Source organism: Asterias amurensis, chromosome 21 (genome assembly GCF_032118995.1).
Source record: "Asterias amurensis chromosome 21, ASM3211899v1".
Taxonomy (NCBI): Eukaryota; Metazoa; Echinodermata; class Asteroidea; order Forcipulatida; family Asteriidae; genus Asterias; species Asterias amurensis.
This window is the reverse complement of record NC_092668.1, coordinates 9,961,697-9,979,389: the sequence shown is the minus strand read 5'-3', so window position 1 is coordinate 9,979,389 and position 17,693 is coordinate 9,961,697. Positions and strand designations below refer to the sequence as shown.

Genomic DNA, 17,693 nt, shown 5'->3' with positions numbered 1-17,693 from the left:
CACGCGCGCGAGTTGAGTGGCGATCGCCTCCGACGAAGGGATGCTGCAACTTGTTTGCGTATTTTTGTTATTTTGTTCTCATTTTGTTATTATAAGTAAGGGTTGACTTAAAGCCATTATACACTTTCGGTAAACAGTATTGTCCAAGTCCCACACTTCGTGTATCACAACTTATATATAAAATAACAATCCTGTGGAAATTTAGGCTCAATCGGACATCGGAGTCGGGAGAAAATAACGGGAAAACCCACTGCTGTTTTCGCGCGTTTCGCCGTGTCATGACATGTGTTTATAACAACTCCGTAATTCTCGTTAACGAGAATTTATATTGTTTTACCGTTTTCTCAAAAAGTAAAGCATTTCATGGACTAATATTTCAAGAGAATTCTTTCACCATTACCTTCTGTAAACCCTGTAAATTATTTGTAAATCTGCGAACTTTTTTTTTTTTTTCTGTACCGAAAGGGTCCAATGGCTTTAATGGAATAAATACAATAAATCAATTCAGACAATATGCAATATGAAGAAGAGAATAAAGTGCCAATTATTCCGACCTTATCTGGAAAAAGAAGCGTGATGCAACAATACATCATACTTGAGAACATAAACGAATCCTATGTGGGTGATTGTTGTTTCACAGGCAGTGCATAGTTTGTTAATGTATGCCTGACCCCCATCGCCTCTGATATATATATATATATATATATATATATATATACATTTTTAACGAAGAAACTGTAAACGAGTTGAAAACGACCCTTGTGACTTCACTGCTCGGTTCGTGGTTTCGCCTAGGATCTACGAGGTTGTCCAAGCCACAAAGGCCTCACTGACAAAAGGCTAGGGTGTACGCGGCAGTTGTAAAGGCAGTGGACACTGCTGATAATTCCTCAAAATAAATATCAGCATAAAACCTCACTTGGTAACGAGTAACGGGGAGAGGTTGGTAGTATAAAACATTGTGAGAAACGACTCTCTCTGAAGTGACATATGAGTTTTCGAGAAAGAAGTAATTTTCTGCAAATTTGATTTCGAGACCTCAAGTTTAGAATTTGAGGTCTCGAAATCAAGCATCTAAAAGCACACAACTTCGACTGACAAGGGTGTTTTCTTCCATCTTAGTTATCTCGCAACTCCGACGACAAATCAAGCTAAAATTTTCACAGGTTTGTTATTTTATGCATATGTTGATACACACCAAGTGAGAAGACTGGTCTTTGACAATTACCAATAGTGTCCACTGTCTTTAAGTAAAAGTAAAAGTGGCCAACACATCTTCTTCTTTCGAGTCCATCATCTATCTACTCTTCAAATGTTTGGCTGAGTGTCAATGCGCCTTTTCTCCATAGTGCAAGTCTGGACACGTCGGGAGAGTTGTGAGTGGTATTATACGCAATGCCATAGCACTGGCGGCCTTAAAGGAACACGTTGCCTTAGATCGGTCGAGTTGGTCTTTGAAAAGCGTTTGTAACCGTTTGTTATAAAATTGATATGGTTAGAAAACTGTTGTAAAAGTAGAATACAATGATCTACACAAATATGCCTCAAAATTGCGTGGTTTACGTTTAACCTCGTCGACTAACACGGTCGGCCATTTATGGGAGTCAAAAAGTTGACTCCCATAAATGGCCGACCGTGTTGATTCGCGACGTAAAATGAAAATCGTGCAGTTTTGAGTGATACTTGTGTGGATCATTATATTCTAGAATACAATGATCTACACAAATATGCGCCTTTACCAACTCGTTTTGGGGGCCTTATGTTTTTCTTTACATTTGCCAACGATTTTGGTGGGAGAAAATGTAACGAATTTGCATCGAACGTTCTAGTGACGTCAAGCAAGTAATTGTGGTTTCTTATTGGCCAGCAAACTCACCACGCTAATGTATTATGCATTACATTTTCTCCCACCAAAATCGTTGGCAAATGTAAAAAAAAAACATAAGGCCCCCAAAACGCGGTGATAGTCTTTTTTCGTGCGTTACATTTTTGGGGCTTAGTGCGTGCCATCCGTTGACGTCACGAGAAACCTCTCTATAATATAAGAACTAGAGGGCGCACTGGCCTATATACGCGCTCCGGCATGCGCGCAGGCGGCCATTTTCTAAGTTGACAAAACTGGCATCTTAGGGCCTTTCTCAAACCACGGCTTGGGCTCCGGCTCAGGCTTAGGCTCTGCGTGCTGTGTACGCAGCTTGCATTTAACCTGCAGCGCGTATTGCACGGATATCAGCACGCGGAGCCTGAGCCGGAGCCCAAGCCGTGGTTTGAGAAAGGCCCTTAGGCCGTATCCGAAACGACGACTTCGGCTACAGCTACGTCTAGATCAGCGCGTCTACCAGTGTTGAAGAATAGGCAGACGCGCGCGATCTAGCCGTAGCTGTAGCCGAAGTCGCCGTTTCGGACACGGCCTCACAGCGTGTGTGTTTGTGCAGCCATTTTGTAAGTTGAAAAACGGCATCGCGTGAGCGTTCAATAAAAAAAAAACTCAAACGTGTATTTCATATTCGTTTGTGCACGAAGCATCACTCGTGCGCCCTCTAGTTCTTATATATATGGCACAAATTTTTAATTTTTACCAAGTAACCTGACCTGAGGTCAAGTTTAATAATCGGTTTTTCTTCGTTATTATGTTGACTTTATTTTTTAATTTTATATATGATGTTAATTAGTATTACATTAACAACATATTTATGTCATTTTTATGGTCATAAACTACATTAAACTAAAGTAATAAACGAAACAAAATCTTCCCAACGTAAAACTCCATAAGGTTGGGACCATAATGGTCCCGGAAGTTGAAATACGCGCGAGACTTGCACAGTCTTACTACAGTGACGTCCTGGGGATCCATTTCTGGGGCGGAAATTTTTCAAAGCTTCATAACTCAAATCTTACCTGCAAGAAAGCACTAATTTCAACAGATTCACACTCCATGGCAGCATATATTTTTCTGCGCTGGGTTTTTGATCGTCATATATTCTTCAAAAATCCGTGATTTTCATGAAATAATGCAGCTCACAACGTTAAGGAATTCCCATTTTTGTTCGTACTCTCACAGTCTGCCATGTGTACGACGCACGACGCGCAAATCTTGCGTTGCGTTTGCGTGTTTACGCTGTGCAGTCAAGATAACGGTGACCAATAATTCATGCGTCTTGCATCACGCGTCTTGCACGCGAAAGTATACGCGTACGCACGGCAACAGACAACAATCTGTTGAAATTGGTGCTTTCTTGCAGGTAAGATTTGAGTTATGAACATAGAGCTATATATATTGACTAGAGCGCTAACACCCCGTTATACACGCACTAAGGTTTTAAAGCCGTGTGGGCGCATCCATGTTTATGTACAAACCAATACAAAAGCTTGAAATTTTGTACGGCAATTGTACGGCTATTTGCATGATCGTGCGTCTGTTCTTTTTTATGTGCCATCGAAGCAAAAAATGCAGTAAATGTGAACGCACAATCTGCTGATCAGCGCACAAACTGCGAGCGTCATGTGCGTCATGATTAAAAGGCGCGTTTAACTTTTTTAGTACGGCAATCAAGTCGAAGTTACGGTTTTCGTAGCGCGGACGTACGCGAGTGGACAGTTGCGTACGTATACGCACACGCCGAATGTAAAATAATCGCGGCAATGTGTGTTCGCTTAAAATTCCGAATAGACTGTGCAAGTCTCGCGCGCACCGGTGCGAGAAAACACGACAACTGAAGAACTTTATTTTTTTAGGAGTCAAATCTTTGCTATAATTTTTTCTTAATGCCGAATCTGAACAACAAAAATACCCATTAGAGCTTGTTTAAATTAGTTTTAGCTTTTTAAACAAATACCCAATTATCGGTTAAAGTCTATGTATAGACAAAAGTAAAACTCTGGGACAAGGATGTTTGTTTGATCTTAAATGTTTTGAAACCCCTTTTGTAAATCTACGCCCGAATGTGAAACTACTGAAAGCTGGTTTATACGCGGACGCACGATGGTCGCAAGGGCGTTAGATAAACGCGTGACGCATTTTAAAGAGGAAGCCGACGCCTAAGCGACCAATGAAAAGGCTTTCCACCCCGCGCGGCCAAAACAAGCGTCTGCGTCTATTTAACAGAACTTTGTCACATCCTGCACTCTCAGTAACCGCAAAACCACAACAAACATTTACCGCCAATACGATCGCGCGCGCGTTTCCACGCATTTTTCATGTTATAGTCCACATAGGGCCTACTGATAATGAATAAAAGTTTTCCGTTTTACGGCAGCATTTTATGCAGCCTTAAAGGAACACGTTGCCTTGGATCGGTCGAGTTGGTCTTTGAAAAGCGTTTGTAACCGTTTGTTATAAAATGCACATGGGTAGAAAGATGTTGTAAAAGTAGAATACAATGATCCACACAAACATGCCTCAAAATTGCGTGGTTTTCCTTTTACCTCGTCGACTAACACGTCGGCCATTTATGGGGGTCAAAATTTTGACTCCCATAAATGGCCGACCATGTTAGTTCGCACAGTAGAAGGAAAACCACGCAATTTCGAGGCAAACTTGTGTGGATCATTGTATTCTACTTTTAAAACATCTTTCCAACCATATGCATTTTATAAAAAACGGTTACAAACGCTTTTGTTTTGACCAACTCGTCCGATCCAAGACAACGTGTTCCTTTAAACGATTTATATATAAGGCCTATAAGAATATACTTATCTCTGATTTCATATGGGGGGGGGGGCAAGAGGGGGGGGGGGCAAGGGTTCTGAGCAGGGGGGGGGGGGGGCGCCGGCCCCCCCCCCTGCCCCCCCCCCCCCCCCCCCATCTGGTTACGCCACTGAATAGGACTATAATGCCACAGCAGAATCTTCTTTTGAACCGAAACGCCCTTTGATTCACATTCTGTTCTTGTATAGATAATAGGTTATGTAGATTTATAGAGCGCTGAAGACACAATGGAAAACCAAGGCTACGATGTGAATTCGCGCTGGAGTCAGCTTCAGCAAGTAATCCTTTTGATGCAATAATTACCTCTTACACTATAGAGCCTCCTTTACAAATCTTGCCTAGACTATCACTGGTGAAATGGAGAAATTGGTGAATTGAACAATAAAGCTTTTGCGTCCCAGGACGTCCTGCATATCAATAGAATAGTTGCGTGTGAAGGGTGAAGTAACACTACATCGCTGACAATCTTCGATGAACTCCAACCTTTGATCACCATTATACTGACTCCAACCTATTGATCCCCCATCTTACCGGCCATAGACCACCATTCATCACACTAGATACATGTGATGGGGCGTACACTGCTTTCATGAGACTGAGGAAGATGTGATATTGCCCAATACATATGCCATGGTGCCATGTTGTCTTTTACTGCAACGGACGTTCTGTTTCGTTAATTTGGGAGCTTTTTTGGAGGAAAACCACAGGGAGTTTATCAACCGGGCAGCAGTATCCGTATAGGCCTACCGTCAGACGTTCAGACGAAAATACTGTACAACTCGTCGTGGGAACTTCGAACATGAAGCTCAGATTAAAGGTGATTTGATTCAGATTTTGAGCTATTAAAATGTAAAAACAAATATATCCCCTGCTCTTTTTGGCTAAGTTTGTGCACCCAATATTGACTTTGTTCTCCCAAAAATATTTTATGGAGAAAAACAGCATAATTTCAACATTTTGAAAACATCTTCAAGAAAAGTTGCTATATATTACCAAAAACAGTACAAAACTAAAAATTGTTTATTTAATTGTGAACCTGTTTATTTTTGGTTATTTTTCAGGTATCTTAAAATGTTTATTATGGTCTGAGAATTGGTCTCGAAACAGGATTTTAAAGCAATAAGTTTTTGTTTAACCATTTTATCCTCCAAATCGTGAAAAACATGCTGTAGATTTTACGAATCAATCTAATTTTGCTATGCTAACGTTTTAAAAATAGATAAATTCCACTTATTTGTTACAATATATCGCACATTTTGCCGTGTTTGAGTTTCAAGGGATAAACAAATCTACCCCTCCTACTTTTTGGTTGGTTTTGAGCAGCAAAGGATAAACGAATTTGTCCCTTCCACTTTTCAGCTTGATTTGAGGACCAAAGGATATTATACAAATCTAACCCTCCTTTTTCTTGCTAAGTTTGTGCACCCGATACTGAGTTTGTTCTCCCAAACATATTTTATGGAGAAAAACAGCATAATTTCAACACTTTGAAAACATCTTTAAGGAAATTTGCTATATATTACCGAAAAAGGCAAAAAATAAAAAATCATAGTTAATTGTGAACCTGTTATGGATAGAATAACAAACCTGTGAAAATTTGAGTTCAATCGGTCATCGATTTTGCGAGATAATAATATTGAAAGAAAAAAACACCCATGTCACGCGAAGTTGTGTGCGTTTAGATGGTTGATTTCGAGACCTCAAAATCTAATTCTGAGGGCTCGAAATCAAATTCGTGGAAAATTACTTCTGTCTCGAAAACTAGGTCACTTCAGAGCAAGCAAGCACTTCAAGCAAGCACACACAAAAAAAAAAAAAAATACCAAAAAACCAAAAAACAAACAAACAAACAAACAAACAAATAAACAAACAAACACATAAACAAACAAACAAACAAACAAACAGACAATCAAGGAAAAAGGCAAACAACCAACAGGAAGGACAATTAAACAAACAGACCAAACAAGCGGACAGACACTCCAACAAGGAAACAACACACTACTACTGACTGACAAAGGAACACACATACACACTATACCGGAAACATAATTGAAAAACCAATCAACAAAAATCATTACTTTTTTGTTTGTTTTAATGTACAAGAAAATTAAAGTTAAAAGCTGTAGAGATCACCATTAATCTAGTCATCTATTAAAAATCCAGAAATCCATCACTATTGATTAAATAAACACCACGGGATGACGGAATTCTTAAACCTGTTTGTTCACATTCCATGGCGGCATATATTTTTTTGGTCCTCACATTTCATGCTGAGCAAATTTTTGTGCTTAGCAGCTCTATGAAATTGGGCCCATCACTGTAGTATTACGAAAGTGTAAGGCCGCCAGGGCTATGGCATTGCGTATAATACCACTCACAGCTCTCCCGACGTGGCCAGACTTGCACAGTGGAGAAAAGGCGCATTGACACTCAGCCAAACATTTGAAGAGTAGATTGTTGATGGACTCGAAAGAAGAAGAAGATGTGTTGGCAACTTTTACTTAAAACTGCCGCGTACACCCTAGCCTTTTGTCAGTGAGGCCTTTGTGGCTTGGACAACCTCGTAGATCCTAGGCGAAACCACGAACCGAGCAGCAAAGTCACGAGGGTCGTTTTCAACTCGTTTACAGTTCCTTCGTTTTTACAAAAACAAAATATAAAAAATACACAATGTATATCAGAGGCGATGGGGGTCAGGCATACATTAACAAACTATGCACAGCACTGCCTGTGAAAACAACAATCACCCACATAGGATTCGTTTATGTTCTTAAGTATGATGTATTCACATGTTGCATCACGCTTCTTTTTCAAGATAAGGTCAAAATAATGGGCACTTCTCTTCATATTGCACGTATTTGGCAAACTTATTTCACCATGAACCCACTTCCATGTTGTCTGAATTGATTTATTGTATGGTATTTTCCATTAAGTCAACCCTTAGTTAACAAAATAAGAACAAAACTAGTGAAAGTCAAAAGTTTCAAGTTTTCAGACTAGTTTCATAACAAAAATACGCAAACAAGTTGCAGCATCCCTTCGTCGGAGGCGATCGCCACTCAACTCGCGCGCGTGGTCTTCCCTTCCAGTCACTTGGGATCAAAGCTTCAAGCTTTCCAAGCCACGAAGGTATTGACAAGAGGCTATACCTTTACAAATCTTGCCTAGACTATCACTGGTGAAATGGAGAAATTGGTGAATTGAACAATAAAGCTTTTGCGTCCCAGGACGTCCTGCATATCAATCGATGTGAAGGGTGAAGAACTATACATCGCTGACAATGAGTCTTTGATGAATTCCAACTTATTGATACCCATCTTACCGGCCATTGACCACCATTCATTACACTAGATACATGTATGTAGATGGGATGTGCTTTCATGATAAGGAAACATGTGATATTGCCCAATACATGTGCCATGTTGTCTTTTTCTGCAACGGACGTTCTGCCTCGTTAATTTTGGAGCTTTTTAGGAGGAAAACCACAGGGAGTTTATTAACCGGGCAGCAGTATACGTTTAGGCCTACCGTCAGAAGAAAATACTATACAACTCGTCGTGGGAACTTCGAACATGAAGCTCAGATTAAAGGTGATTTGATTCAGATTTTGAGCTATTAACATGTGGAAACAGACAGCAAAACTTTGTACACTTTCGTGTTGCCCGTATATACAACGATTGGCATGTACATGTATTTACAAAGACTATTGAACCCTTCTAGTTATTAGATAACTTTAATAGTTTACTTTTAAGCCAATTCACTTCTGCAATATTTTAAGTCGATTTAATTTATCTACAAGGTTTACTTTCTATTTATTTATTTATTTATTTCCTTTTATTGTTTATCCTTACCTTACCGCACCTATCCTATACACTAGACCAAGGCGCTGAACCAATAGAGAATTGACAAAAACAAATTAATGAGCTCCGAACAGTTCGGTCTTCATTCAATCCCAAGCCGATTCGCTCTTAATCCACCACATCACTGTCAGAATCTTCTGACGCTCCCATTTATACACAAAGGTAAAGGGAAGAAATTATGGTTAAGTGTCTGACTAAATGACCTAAGTATCAAGACCAGGGAACCCACACTCCGGCGATGTGTCCATCACAACAATACACAGAGTTTGATGTTAGACCTTTCGGCCAAGATAAAACACATTGAAACGTGATTAGGTTATTCAATCAATGCTCGGACTTTTACCACATGCAGATTTTTGGGGTTTGTAAGCTTAAGAACTATAACATTGTCACAATAATTTTAATAGCAATTATTGTTTTCTCAGGTACCCGTGTCGATCATGAAGCTTCTTTGGCTCCTACTGCTTCTTGAAATGGTCCTACTCATTTGCTGTGGTTACCTTCTGTACAATTCAAAAACAAATACTGTACAACATGAAGGTAGCTATCCACCAATTAGAATGGTGAAGCAATTGATCGAGCCAACTGGAAACAATCAGACCTCGGAAGATCCACCTAAATCAACTGTTCCGAGTAAACCTTGCAAGAAACGAATTGCAATCTTTAGGAAAGCTCCTGGATTCAAACGCTTGATAGAATTCAAAGATCTTGATGATCGATTCGACGAGGCTAGAAGACAGACTCCATCAGAGACACCAGTCACAGCTCATTTCTTTTGCCCGGAACATCAATGTGACATTGAACTTATAACAACACTCGAACCTAATGTGTTAAGACAATGCGACGGAGTAATTCTCAACATTGCTAGCATGGTGAACACAAGTTTCCAGAACGCTGCGCTTAAAGAAGTGACCAACAGGACAAAGTGGTTCCTCTTTGCATGTGAAGCTGCAGCCAGGTACCAGCTGTTTCAAAGAGACTTCAACACTCTTTCCTATCAGATTTCCATGACGTATCACTCAGAATCCGAAATAGTACATCCATTCAGCCAGTACATCCTGAACGAGCCGATGAATAATGAACCGAAGAATTGGAGTGAGGATAAAACGAAGCTTGTGGCGTGGATGGCGAGTAATTGTAACGATGTACCATGGCCGCGAATGTCGTACGTGAAACACCTCCAAGAACTTCTACCAATTGATATTTACGGTAGGTGCGGAACTCTTAATTGTGGTGAAAAAGATATTTCAATACCTAACTCCGCCCACATTGGCTGCATGGAAGCCATGGCGAAGTATAAGTTCTACCTTGCTCTTGAAAACACAGAGTGTGACGAGTATATTACGGAAAAATTCTGGGACAACTCACTTTTAGCAGGTTCGGTGCCGATAGTCTATGGCGGTAGAAAGAGTGCGTACGAACGCGTGGCACCACCCCACTCCTTTATCCACATCTCCGACTTCAACTCCAGTGAGAAACTCGCTGAATACATTCGATACCTTGACAAAAATGACGACAAGTACAACGAGTATTTTGCGTGGAGATACAAGGGTCATCTCAAGCATTTCTTCGTACCACTGAACGTCAGTAATTTGATGTGTAGAATGGTTCCATGGATGAATGACGACCCGGTTCCGTTTCGGACTGTTAAAGATACCGAGATGTTCAAAAGTTGCCTTCATCGACCAATGTGGGGACCGAGAATTATGACCTTTGATAGATGGGTGCCTTGGACATGATATGAAAGAGTATAATGGCTTAGTCACAGAACCCTAGCTAGCCGTAGCCTTTGAAGTTTTGTAGGTTCTAAACCTGCCCTTATAAAGTTTTTCAGTGTGCACCTCAAATTTTATATATATTTTTTCTGTAGGTTTCCATTATAGTTCATTTCTTGGGTTAATCACAGCATTAGGGAAGCTAATTATCTACGGAGCCCCTATATGAACATGAAAAGTTAGTGTTGAAAAGGTAAATAAATTTTCAATTATTTCGTTCCCTCGAAATAATCATTCTTTCGCCAAAAATAATATTTTGTTTTTCTAAAAATTGTATTTTCTTACCTCAGAATTGTATTCAGTTACCTAAAATTCGATACTGTTCCCTCAAAATTGTATTTTGTTACCTCGAAATATTATTTCGTTATCTCGAATTTTGTTACCACAAAATGTTATTTCAGTACCTCGAGGTAACAAAATAGTATTCCGAAGTAGACAGAATGATTTTGAGGGGACGAAATATTATTTCGCGAGGAGCGAAACTATTTTAACAATTTGTTTTCTCTATACCTTTTCAACCTGTTTGTACTTGTCCTTTTAGGGGATTCGTACTTCGAGACGTCACAAATCGCTACCACGGACTTTCATCTTGTGTTATGTGATACAGACTAATAACAATGCACCATGTCTCTCGATGAAATGGATTGAGCTCTCAGCATCAGCTATACTGTAAACACGTTCTTGTTTTGTGGTATTTACACATGTGCTTTTAAACAATTAAATTGTTTATTCGTTTGTAACACTTTAAGGGCATTTAAAGACACTTGCCACTATTGGTAATTGTCAAAGACTAGTCTTCACGGTTGGTGTATTTCAACATGTGCATAAAATAACAAACCTGTGAAAATTTGAGCTCGATCGGTCGTCGAATTTGCGAGATATTAATGAAAGAAAAAACACCCTTGTCGCACCATGATCGCACGAAGTTGCGTGCTTTCAGATAATTGATTTCGAGACCTCAAATTCTAAATCTGAGGTCTCGTAATCAAATTCCTGGAAAATTACTTCTTTCTCGAAAGCGACGTCTCTTCCGAGGAAGCTGTTTCTCACAATGTTTTATACTGTCAACCTCTCCACATTACTCGCAATCAAGAAAGGTTTTATGATAACAATTATGTTGACTAATGACCTATAGTGTCCACTGCCTTTAAATTGAAAAAAGTCGAATTCACACATTGAGAGTAGGTTTTATGTTTTATTTGTAGTAAATAATAACACAATTGCTAAACACCTTTGTTAAAGTTTTCTGTTGTGACAAAATTTCAAATCTAATAGCTGTTTCATGAAGTATACCAGTATTCAACCAAAGAGAGTTTTTTTTTTAGTTAGGTCATAATTATGTACTGTGTCTGACGTCTCTGTTTGTTAGCCACCCTCGTCCAGGGCTTAATATCTTAGAACTGGTACCAGCGGCCGACTTTGTGCTTACTGTGCGATGTTTAATTCATGGCGCTGCTAACCGTATAAGCACACGAAAAGGCATGCTAACCTTCCGGTGCTTACTCCACGAAAATAAATGACGTCATAATGCAAACACATGGTAAACGCGCAAGTATGGCCGCCCAATTTGTCTGCTAACCTGTGAAATACGCTTGCAGCTTAGCAAATTTGTCTGTTACAGTACACACGATAATGTACTTACCGTTAAGCAGCGCGATGAAATTGGGCCCTGCTGGTTTGCAACGGAGAGGAGTCTAAACTGGGTATTCATAAATACCTCAGACAGTTTCGCTATTCCTATTGGAGGAGAGCGCGTCACGTGGGTGTGTATAAACCTTTGTATACGACCAGTAAAAGGTGTTCATTCATGGGCGTGACACGCGACCTTGCACCTGTTCTTGTTAGACAGTTTCTTCATTCCTATAGTCTGGTTCCCTGACCAAAGATTCCTTGACGTCTCTTGTTAAAAATCTTAGGTCAGGTATCACCCACGGTTAAAAATATAGCATGACGCAACTTGTCAGGGTCGGGGGTCATCTCCAGGGAAACCATGTCTGCACGTACTACTACTAGTTGCGATAACGTAACCCTCCTCCCAACGGCCGCCAGGCCGGAGGGTGACGAAATTATTTTGATCGTCAATTAATTACAATCTGGTTCAACACGTATAATTTCGACAGCTAGTCACCAGATTTTGCCACTGAATCGGTTTTCAACGAGTGGTTTAAACCCGCCGAGGCCTGGTTCTTGATGATTTACCCCGACTTGGTCTTGGTAAAATTGTCATGAACCAGGCCTCGTTGGAATTAAACCACTCTTCACCACACATTGATTCCCTTATTAGTAGAATACAGAGACACCCGGTCTTCTGTATCTTAAATCAGTGTTAAAGTCACCTGGAAGTGGTATTTTTTCAAAATAAAGCTTTTGTCACCAAAATATGTGTTTTGATGAGTGGCATATGAATAAACAATTAACTAAGGTTAAACAAAATTAGTTTCCATGTTAATTACAAATTTGAAAATAAGCCCGACCCGAGAGGGCGCTGTTCGTGACGTCAATCGAGGCGCGGTGAATCGCATGCAGTGCCAACACAAGATAGTGACGCTTGGCGCAAGCTAAAAACGTGCCCTCAAAATTGAAACAATGCCTGATTTTTTCACGTTAGTAAATGCTTCTTTAGGTTCGTTACGTCTTTTCAGGTGCCTTCTTCGACTTCCCCACTAGCTAGGAAAAATTGTTGGGATGGCGTTATGTTTTAGAAAAGAACCTTTCTCTTCATGTCAAAATGTTTAGTGTATTCCGGATTCTCGAAGCACGTCGGCTCGAATTGTTTGCTGCACAGCGCTGGAAAAGACGTCGGTCCGGACCACTTTGCAAACTGACCCCTTCTTAGGTTGTTTTGCTGCATCCAGCAGCAATACACCTGGTCGACATTTCCGGGAAAATGCATGAAAAAAATAGACATTGAGAGTTTGTGAACATACTCTAGGTGTTCGGTTTCCGGGAGTAAAAACCTGGTGTAATTAAAACAAATATTGCACCTTGCTTTGTTCTCAAGATTTGTAATAAATGATCAAAATTGCACAAATTGTAAAAACAACATGATGACGTCATAATGACGTCATTTCGAGTTGATGTATCGATTGTAAGAATCCATAATGTAGATCAAAAGTTATGATTTTTTGAAATAATAAACTTTGAATTTTCATATCTCCAGAACGGATGACGTCATCATGACCTAAACAACTTTTTCGAAACTTTTTCTGACGTCACAAAAGGGGTAGGCGGAGTCACAACTTTATTTATTTTAAACATATAAATCGTTAAAAACAATTACTCAAATAATTATGTTATTGTTCAGAAACAGTATACTGTTTGAAGAGAAAACCAAAATCTGTTTCCAGGGGGTTATAATTGTGAAACTAATTTTTTACTTAATATTTTTATTGTGTATTTCTTTGCTTTTTCCAGCTACCCTGGTGGTCCATCAAGTTTCTCTTGTTTTTGCTGCTGCTTGAAACAATCCTCCTCATCATTTGCTGCGTTTACTTTCTGTACAATTCAAAAACAAATGTTGTACTAGATGAAGATAGCCCTCAAGTTATTAGAAAGGTGAATAAATTGAACGAGCCAACTGGAAACAATCAGAGTAAACCTTGCAAGAAACGAATTGCAATCTTTAGGAAAGCTCCTGGATTCAAACGCTTGATAGAATTCAAAGATCTTGATGATCGATTCGACGAGGCTAGAAGACAGAATCCATCAGAGACACCAGTCACAGCTCGTTTCTTTTGCCCGGAACATCAATGTGACATTGAACTTATAACAACACTCGAACCTCATGTGTTAAGACAATGCGACGGAGTAATTCTCAACATTATTAACATTGTGAACGCACGAAGTTACCAGAACGCTGCGCTTAAAGAAGTGACCAACAGGACAAAGTGGTTCCTCTTTGCATGTGAAGCTGCAGCCAGGTACCAACTGAATCAAAGAGACTTCAAAAAACTTTCCTATCAGATTTCCATGACGTATCACTCAGAATCCGAAATAGTACATCCATTCAGCCAGTATATCCTAAACGAGCCGATGAATAACGAACCGAAGAATTGGAGTAAGGATAAAACGAAGCTTGTGGCGTGGATGGCGAGTAATTGTAACGATGTACCATGGCCGCGAATGTCGTACGTGAAACACCTCCAAGAACTTCTACCAATTGATATTTACGGTAGGTGCGGAAATCTTAGTTGTGGTGGAAAAAATATTTCAATACCTAACTCCGCCCACATTGGCTGCATGGAAGCCATGGCGAAGTATAAGTTCTACCTTGCTCTTGAAAACACGGAATGTGACGAGTATATTACGGAAAAATTCTGGGACAACTCACTTTTAGCAGGTTCAGTGCCGATAGTCTATGGCGGTAGAAAGAGTGCGTACGAACGCGTGGCACCACCCCACTCCTTTATCCACATCTCCGACTTCAACTCCAGTGAGAAACTCGCTGAATACATTCGATACCTTGACACAAATGACGACAAGTACAACGAGTATTTTGCGTGGAGATACAAGGGTCATCTCAAGCATTTCTTCGTACCACTGAACGTCAGCAATTTGATGTGTAGAATGGTTCCATGGATGAATGACGACCCGGTTCCGTTTCGGACTGTTAAAGATACGAAGATGTTAAAAAGGTGCGTACGTCGACCAATGAAAGGACCGGAAATTATGACCTATGATAGATGGGTGCCTTGGACATGATATGAACTAGTGTTGGAACAGCATTCAAGTGCCTTTGAATTTATTTTAAACTTACTAGCTAAATTCATTCGTAGATTATCGGCAAGTAGCTTTAACATTGAGGTTGCAAGTTAAAATCCCGCTCAAGTAAGTTTATATTTCTCCTGTCAGTTCTAACTTTTACTTTACTTCTTGGCTGAATCACAACGTTTATGGAAGCTTCTTGAACAGTAGAATTACTTTAGTGACGATAAATTGAAAACTTGGTGCTTTCTTTTGCAAAGTGATGGACACATGTCTTGGTGGGTTTTGTTCTACAATGTTTGGTATTTTAATGTTGTGTATAATATGGTTCTTCGATACTTCATCAATCGGAACCCTGACCCTCGCGTATTGTACACTTTGTCCTGATGAAATGGATTGAAGGCAGTCGGCACTTTTGGTAATTACTCAAAATAATTGTTAGCATAAAACTTACTTGGTAACAAGCAATTGGAGAGCTGTTGATAGTATATTGAATTGAAGTACGTAGATTTCGAGAAAGAGGTAATTTCCACTAAGATATTTGAATTTGATTTCGAGACCTCGAGGTCCTGAAAGAGATTTTGAGGTCCTGAAATCATGCATCTGAAAGCACACAACTTCGTGTGATAAGGGTGTTTTTTCTTCTATTGTGATCTCGCAACTTCGACTACCAATTGAGTTCAAATTTTCGGAGGTTTGTCATTTTGTGCATATGTTGAGATACACCAAGTGAAGTGAGAAGACTGGTCTTTGACAATGACCAAAAGTGTACAGCGTCTTTAAAGACAGTGGACACTATTGGTAATTGTCAAAGACTAGTCTTCACAGTTGGTGTATCTCAACATATGCATAAAATAACAAACCTGTGTAAATTTGAGCTCAATCGGTCGTCGAATTTGCGAGATAATAATGAATGGAAAAAACACCCTTGTCACACGAAGTTGTGTGCTTTCTTATGCTTGATTTCGAGACCTCAAATTCTAAACTTGAGGTCTCGAAATCAAATTCGTGGAAAATTACTTCTTTCTCGAAAACTACGTCACTTCAGAGGGAGCTGTTTCTCACAATGTTTTATATTATCAACCTCTCCCCATTACTCGTAGTCAAGAAAGGTTTTATGATGATAATTTTTTTGAGTAATTACCAATAGTGTCCACTGCCTTCAAGTTGATGAGCTCACAGCAACAGCTACATTTTAAATCAAAATATAACAAAATACAGACTAAAGTGCCAGCAGTTTCTGTCACTTCATTCTACCTTCCATTTTTGTTTAAATGTAATTACATTTGTCTTGATTACAAACTTAAAAGTTATATTCATTATTAACAACAGACCACATGATTTGGGCAAGATGCAGACATACAAAGGGAAATAATCGAACTTATGTGTTTTGTGTTTACAATATTTAACATTTTAAAAGTTTTACAGAAACGTTAGTTATTTCGTTCGGTACTGTTTTTTTATATATATATATATTTTTTTTACAGATTTCTGAAAACAATTTTTTTTTGTATAATTTAGATTGATGTACTTTTACACATTGAATTAATTAAATCGTTTGTATCAAAATTCTGTGATTTTGAAACAATTTTAATCTGTAAAATTAATGTTTCTTGTGTCTTACACAATTAAAAAAAATGTTTTTGAACGTTTCATTTTAAGTTGTAAAAGGTGGAGCCCATACACCGAGAGCCGGCTATATTTTTATTTGTAGTAAATGACACGCCCTTTTTGAAAGTTTTAAGTTGCGACATTGATTAAAAATCCATTAATGTTTCATAAATTACCAGTATTCAACCACAAAGAGATGTTTTTTTATTTTATAGTTATGCACTTATTCTAAAGTCCAACGGATTAGTGGAAATTTCGTGCTTCGCCAAGTACGATGTTAAACTACATAACTTGATGGGTAAGAGGCATATAATCTTTGTTCCAGTTGTCATGTATGTTTATCGGACGGTCCAACATAACAAAAAAAAGCATGATGGTCATCAGCCTTTTTCAAAATGGCGTTCGTTTTTTCAAAATGGCCGTCTTACAGCCGAAAAACTAATAAAAAAATAAAGGGCATTCGTTCCGATCGCAAATTGCAGGTTAACTAAGGGCCAGTCACTTTCATATATATTTTTAAAGACCTTTCTTTTGTTGATAAACAAACCACCTTGGTTGCATGGACGGCCGAACGTTTGTAAAATAATCAATCGTAATAACAGATGTTTTAACCAAATTCAACATTTTCTGCAAACTGATAAATTAAACAAAATCAACACAATATTTAAATTGTTTTTGTAACAAACGGCGGTGATCTGTTTTTCCATATCTGGTTGTCCAACCTGAGTTTGCAAAAACTCGGGCTGTGACGTTGCATGCAAAAGAAAGGTCTATTAATAACTAAGGACCACCACGCCCACCGTTTTCAAAATGGCGCACTTTATCGCAATGGTGACCCTATTGGTATCTTATGCAAGGAGTCCACTGGGCCAGCGCCAGTTGGTGCCAGTTTGCGCCATTGCAATTTACTGTGGCGCCTAGTGTCGCCAATAAGGTGCCTAGAGTGGCGTGTAGTGGCTCAAACTGCCTCCCAACTGGCTCGTGGTGGCCCGTAACGGCACCAAATTTGAATGTGGCGGTAAGAAAATTTCAAAA

General features: G+C 39.3%; 3 protein-coding genes across 4 annotated transcripts in view; 2 read left to right on the top strand and 1 right to left on the bottom strand.

The window, feature by feature from the left end:
- LOC139953337 (uncharacterized) overlaps positions 1 to 2,999 on the bottom strand; it is a 62,310-nt gene extending 59,311 nt beyond the window's left edge. The window contains exon 1 of one of the 2 annotated variants that reach the window (XM_071952841.1): positions 2,899 to 2,999. The gene's annotated coding sequence lies outside the window, so the exon portion shown is untranslated. The remainder of the gene's footprint in view (positions 1 to 2,898) is intronic. The other variant, XM_071952842.1, reaches the window with a different exon arrangement.
- Positions 3,000 to 4,977: 1,978 nt separating this feature from the next.
- LOC139952877 (alpha-(1,3)-fucosyltransferase C-like) lies at positions 4,978 to 16,890 on the top strand. Its single transcript, XM_071952149.1, has 2 exons — positions 4,978 to 5,525; positions 13,758 to 16,890. The coding sequence occupies exons 1-2, from the start codon at positions 5,334 to 5,336 to the stop codon at positions 15,042 to 15,044; spliced, it is 1,479 nt and encodes a 492-aa protein (XP_071808250.1). The 5' UTR covers positions 4,978 to 5,333; the 3' UTR covers positions 15,045 to 16,890.
- LOC139952878 (4-galactosyl-N-acetylglucosaminide 3-alpha-L-fucosyltransferase FUT6-like) lies at positions 8,028 to 12,045 on the top strand. Its single transcript, XM_071952150.1, has 2 exons — positions 8,028 to 8,298; positions 8,994 to 12,045. The coding sequence occupies exons 1-2, from the start codon at positions 8,281 to 8,283 to the stop codon at positions 10,305 to 10,307; spliced, it is 1,332 nt and encodes a 443-aa protein (XP_071808251.1). The 5' UTR covers positions 8,028 to 8,280; the 3' UTR covers positions 10,308 to 12,045.
- Positions 16,891 to 17,693: the final 803 nt, after the last annotated feature.

What these genes read in the sequence shown, in the direction of transcription:
- LOC139952877 (XM_071952149.1), top strand. Translation starts at nt 5,334, where the DNA reads ATGCCATGGTGCCATGTTGTCTTTTACTGCAACGGACGTTCTGTTTCG. An exon ending in ACATGAAGCTCAGATTAAAG is followed by an intron (nt 5,526 to 13,757) that starts GTGATTTGATTC and finishes TGCTTTTTCCAG; the next exon opens with CTACCCTGGTGGTCCATCAA.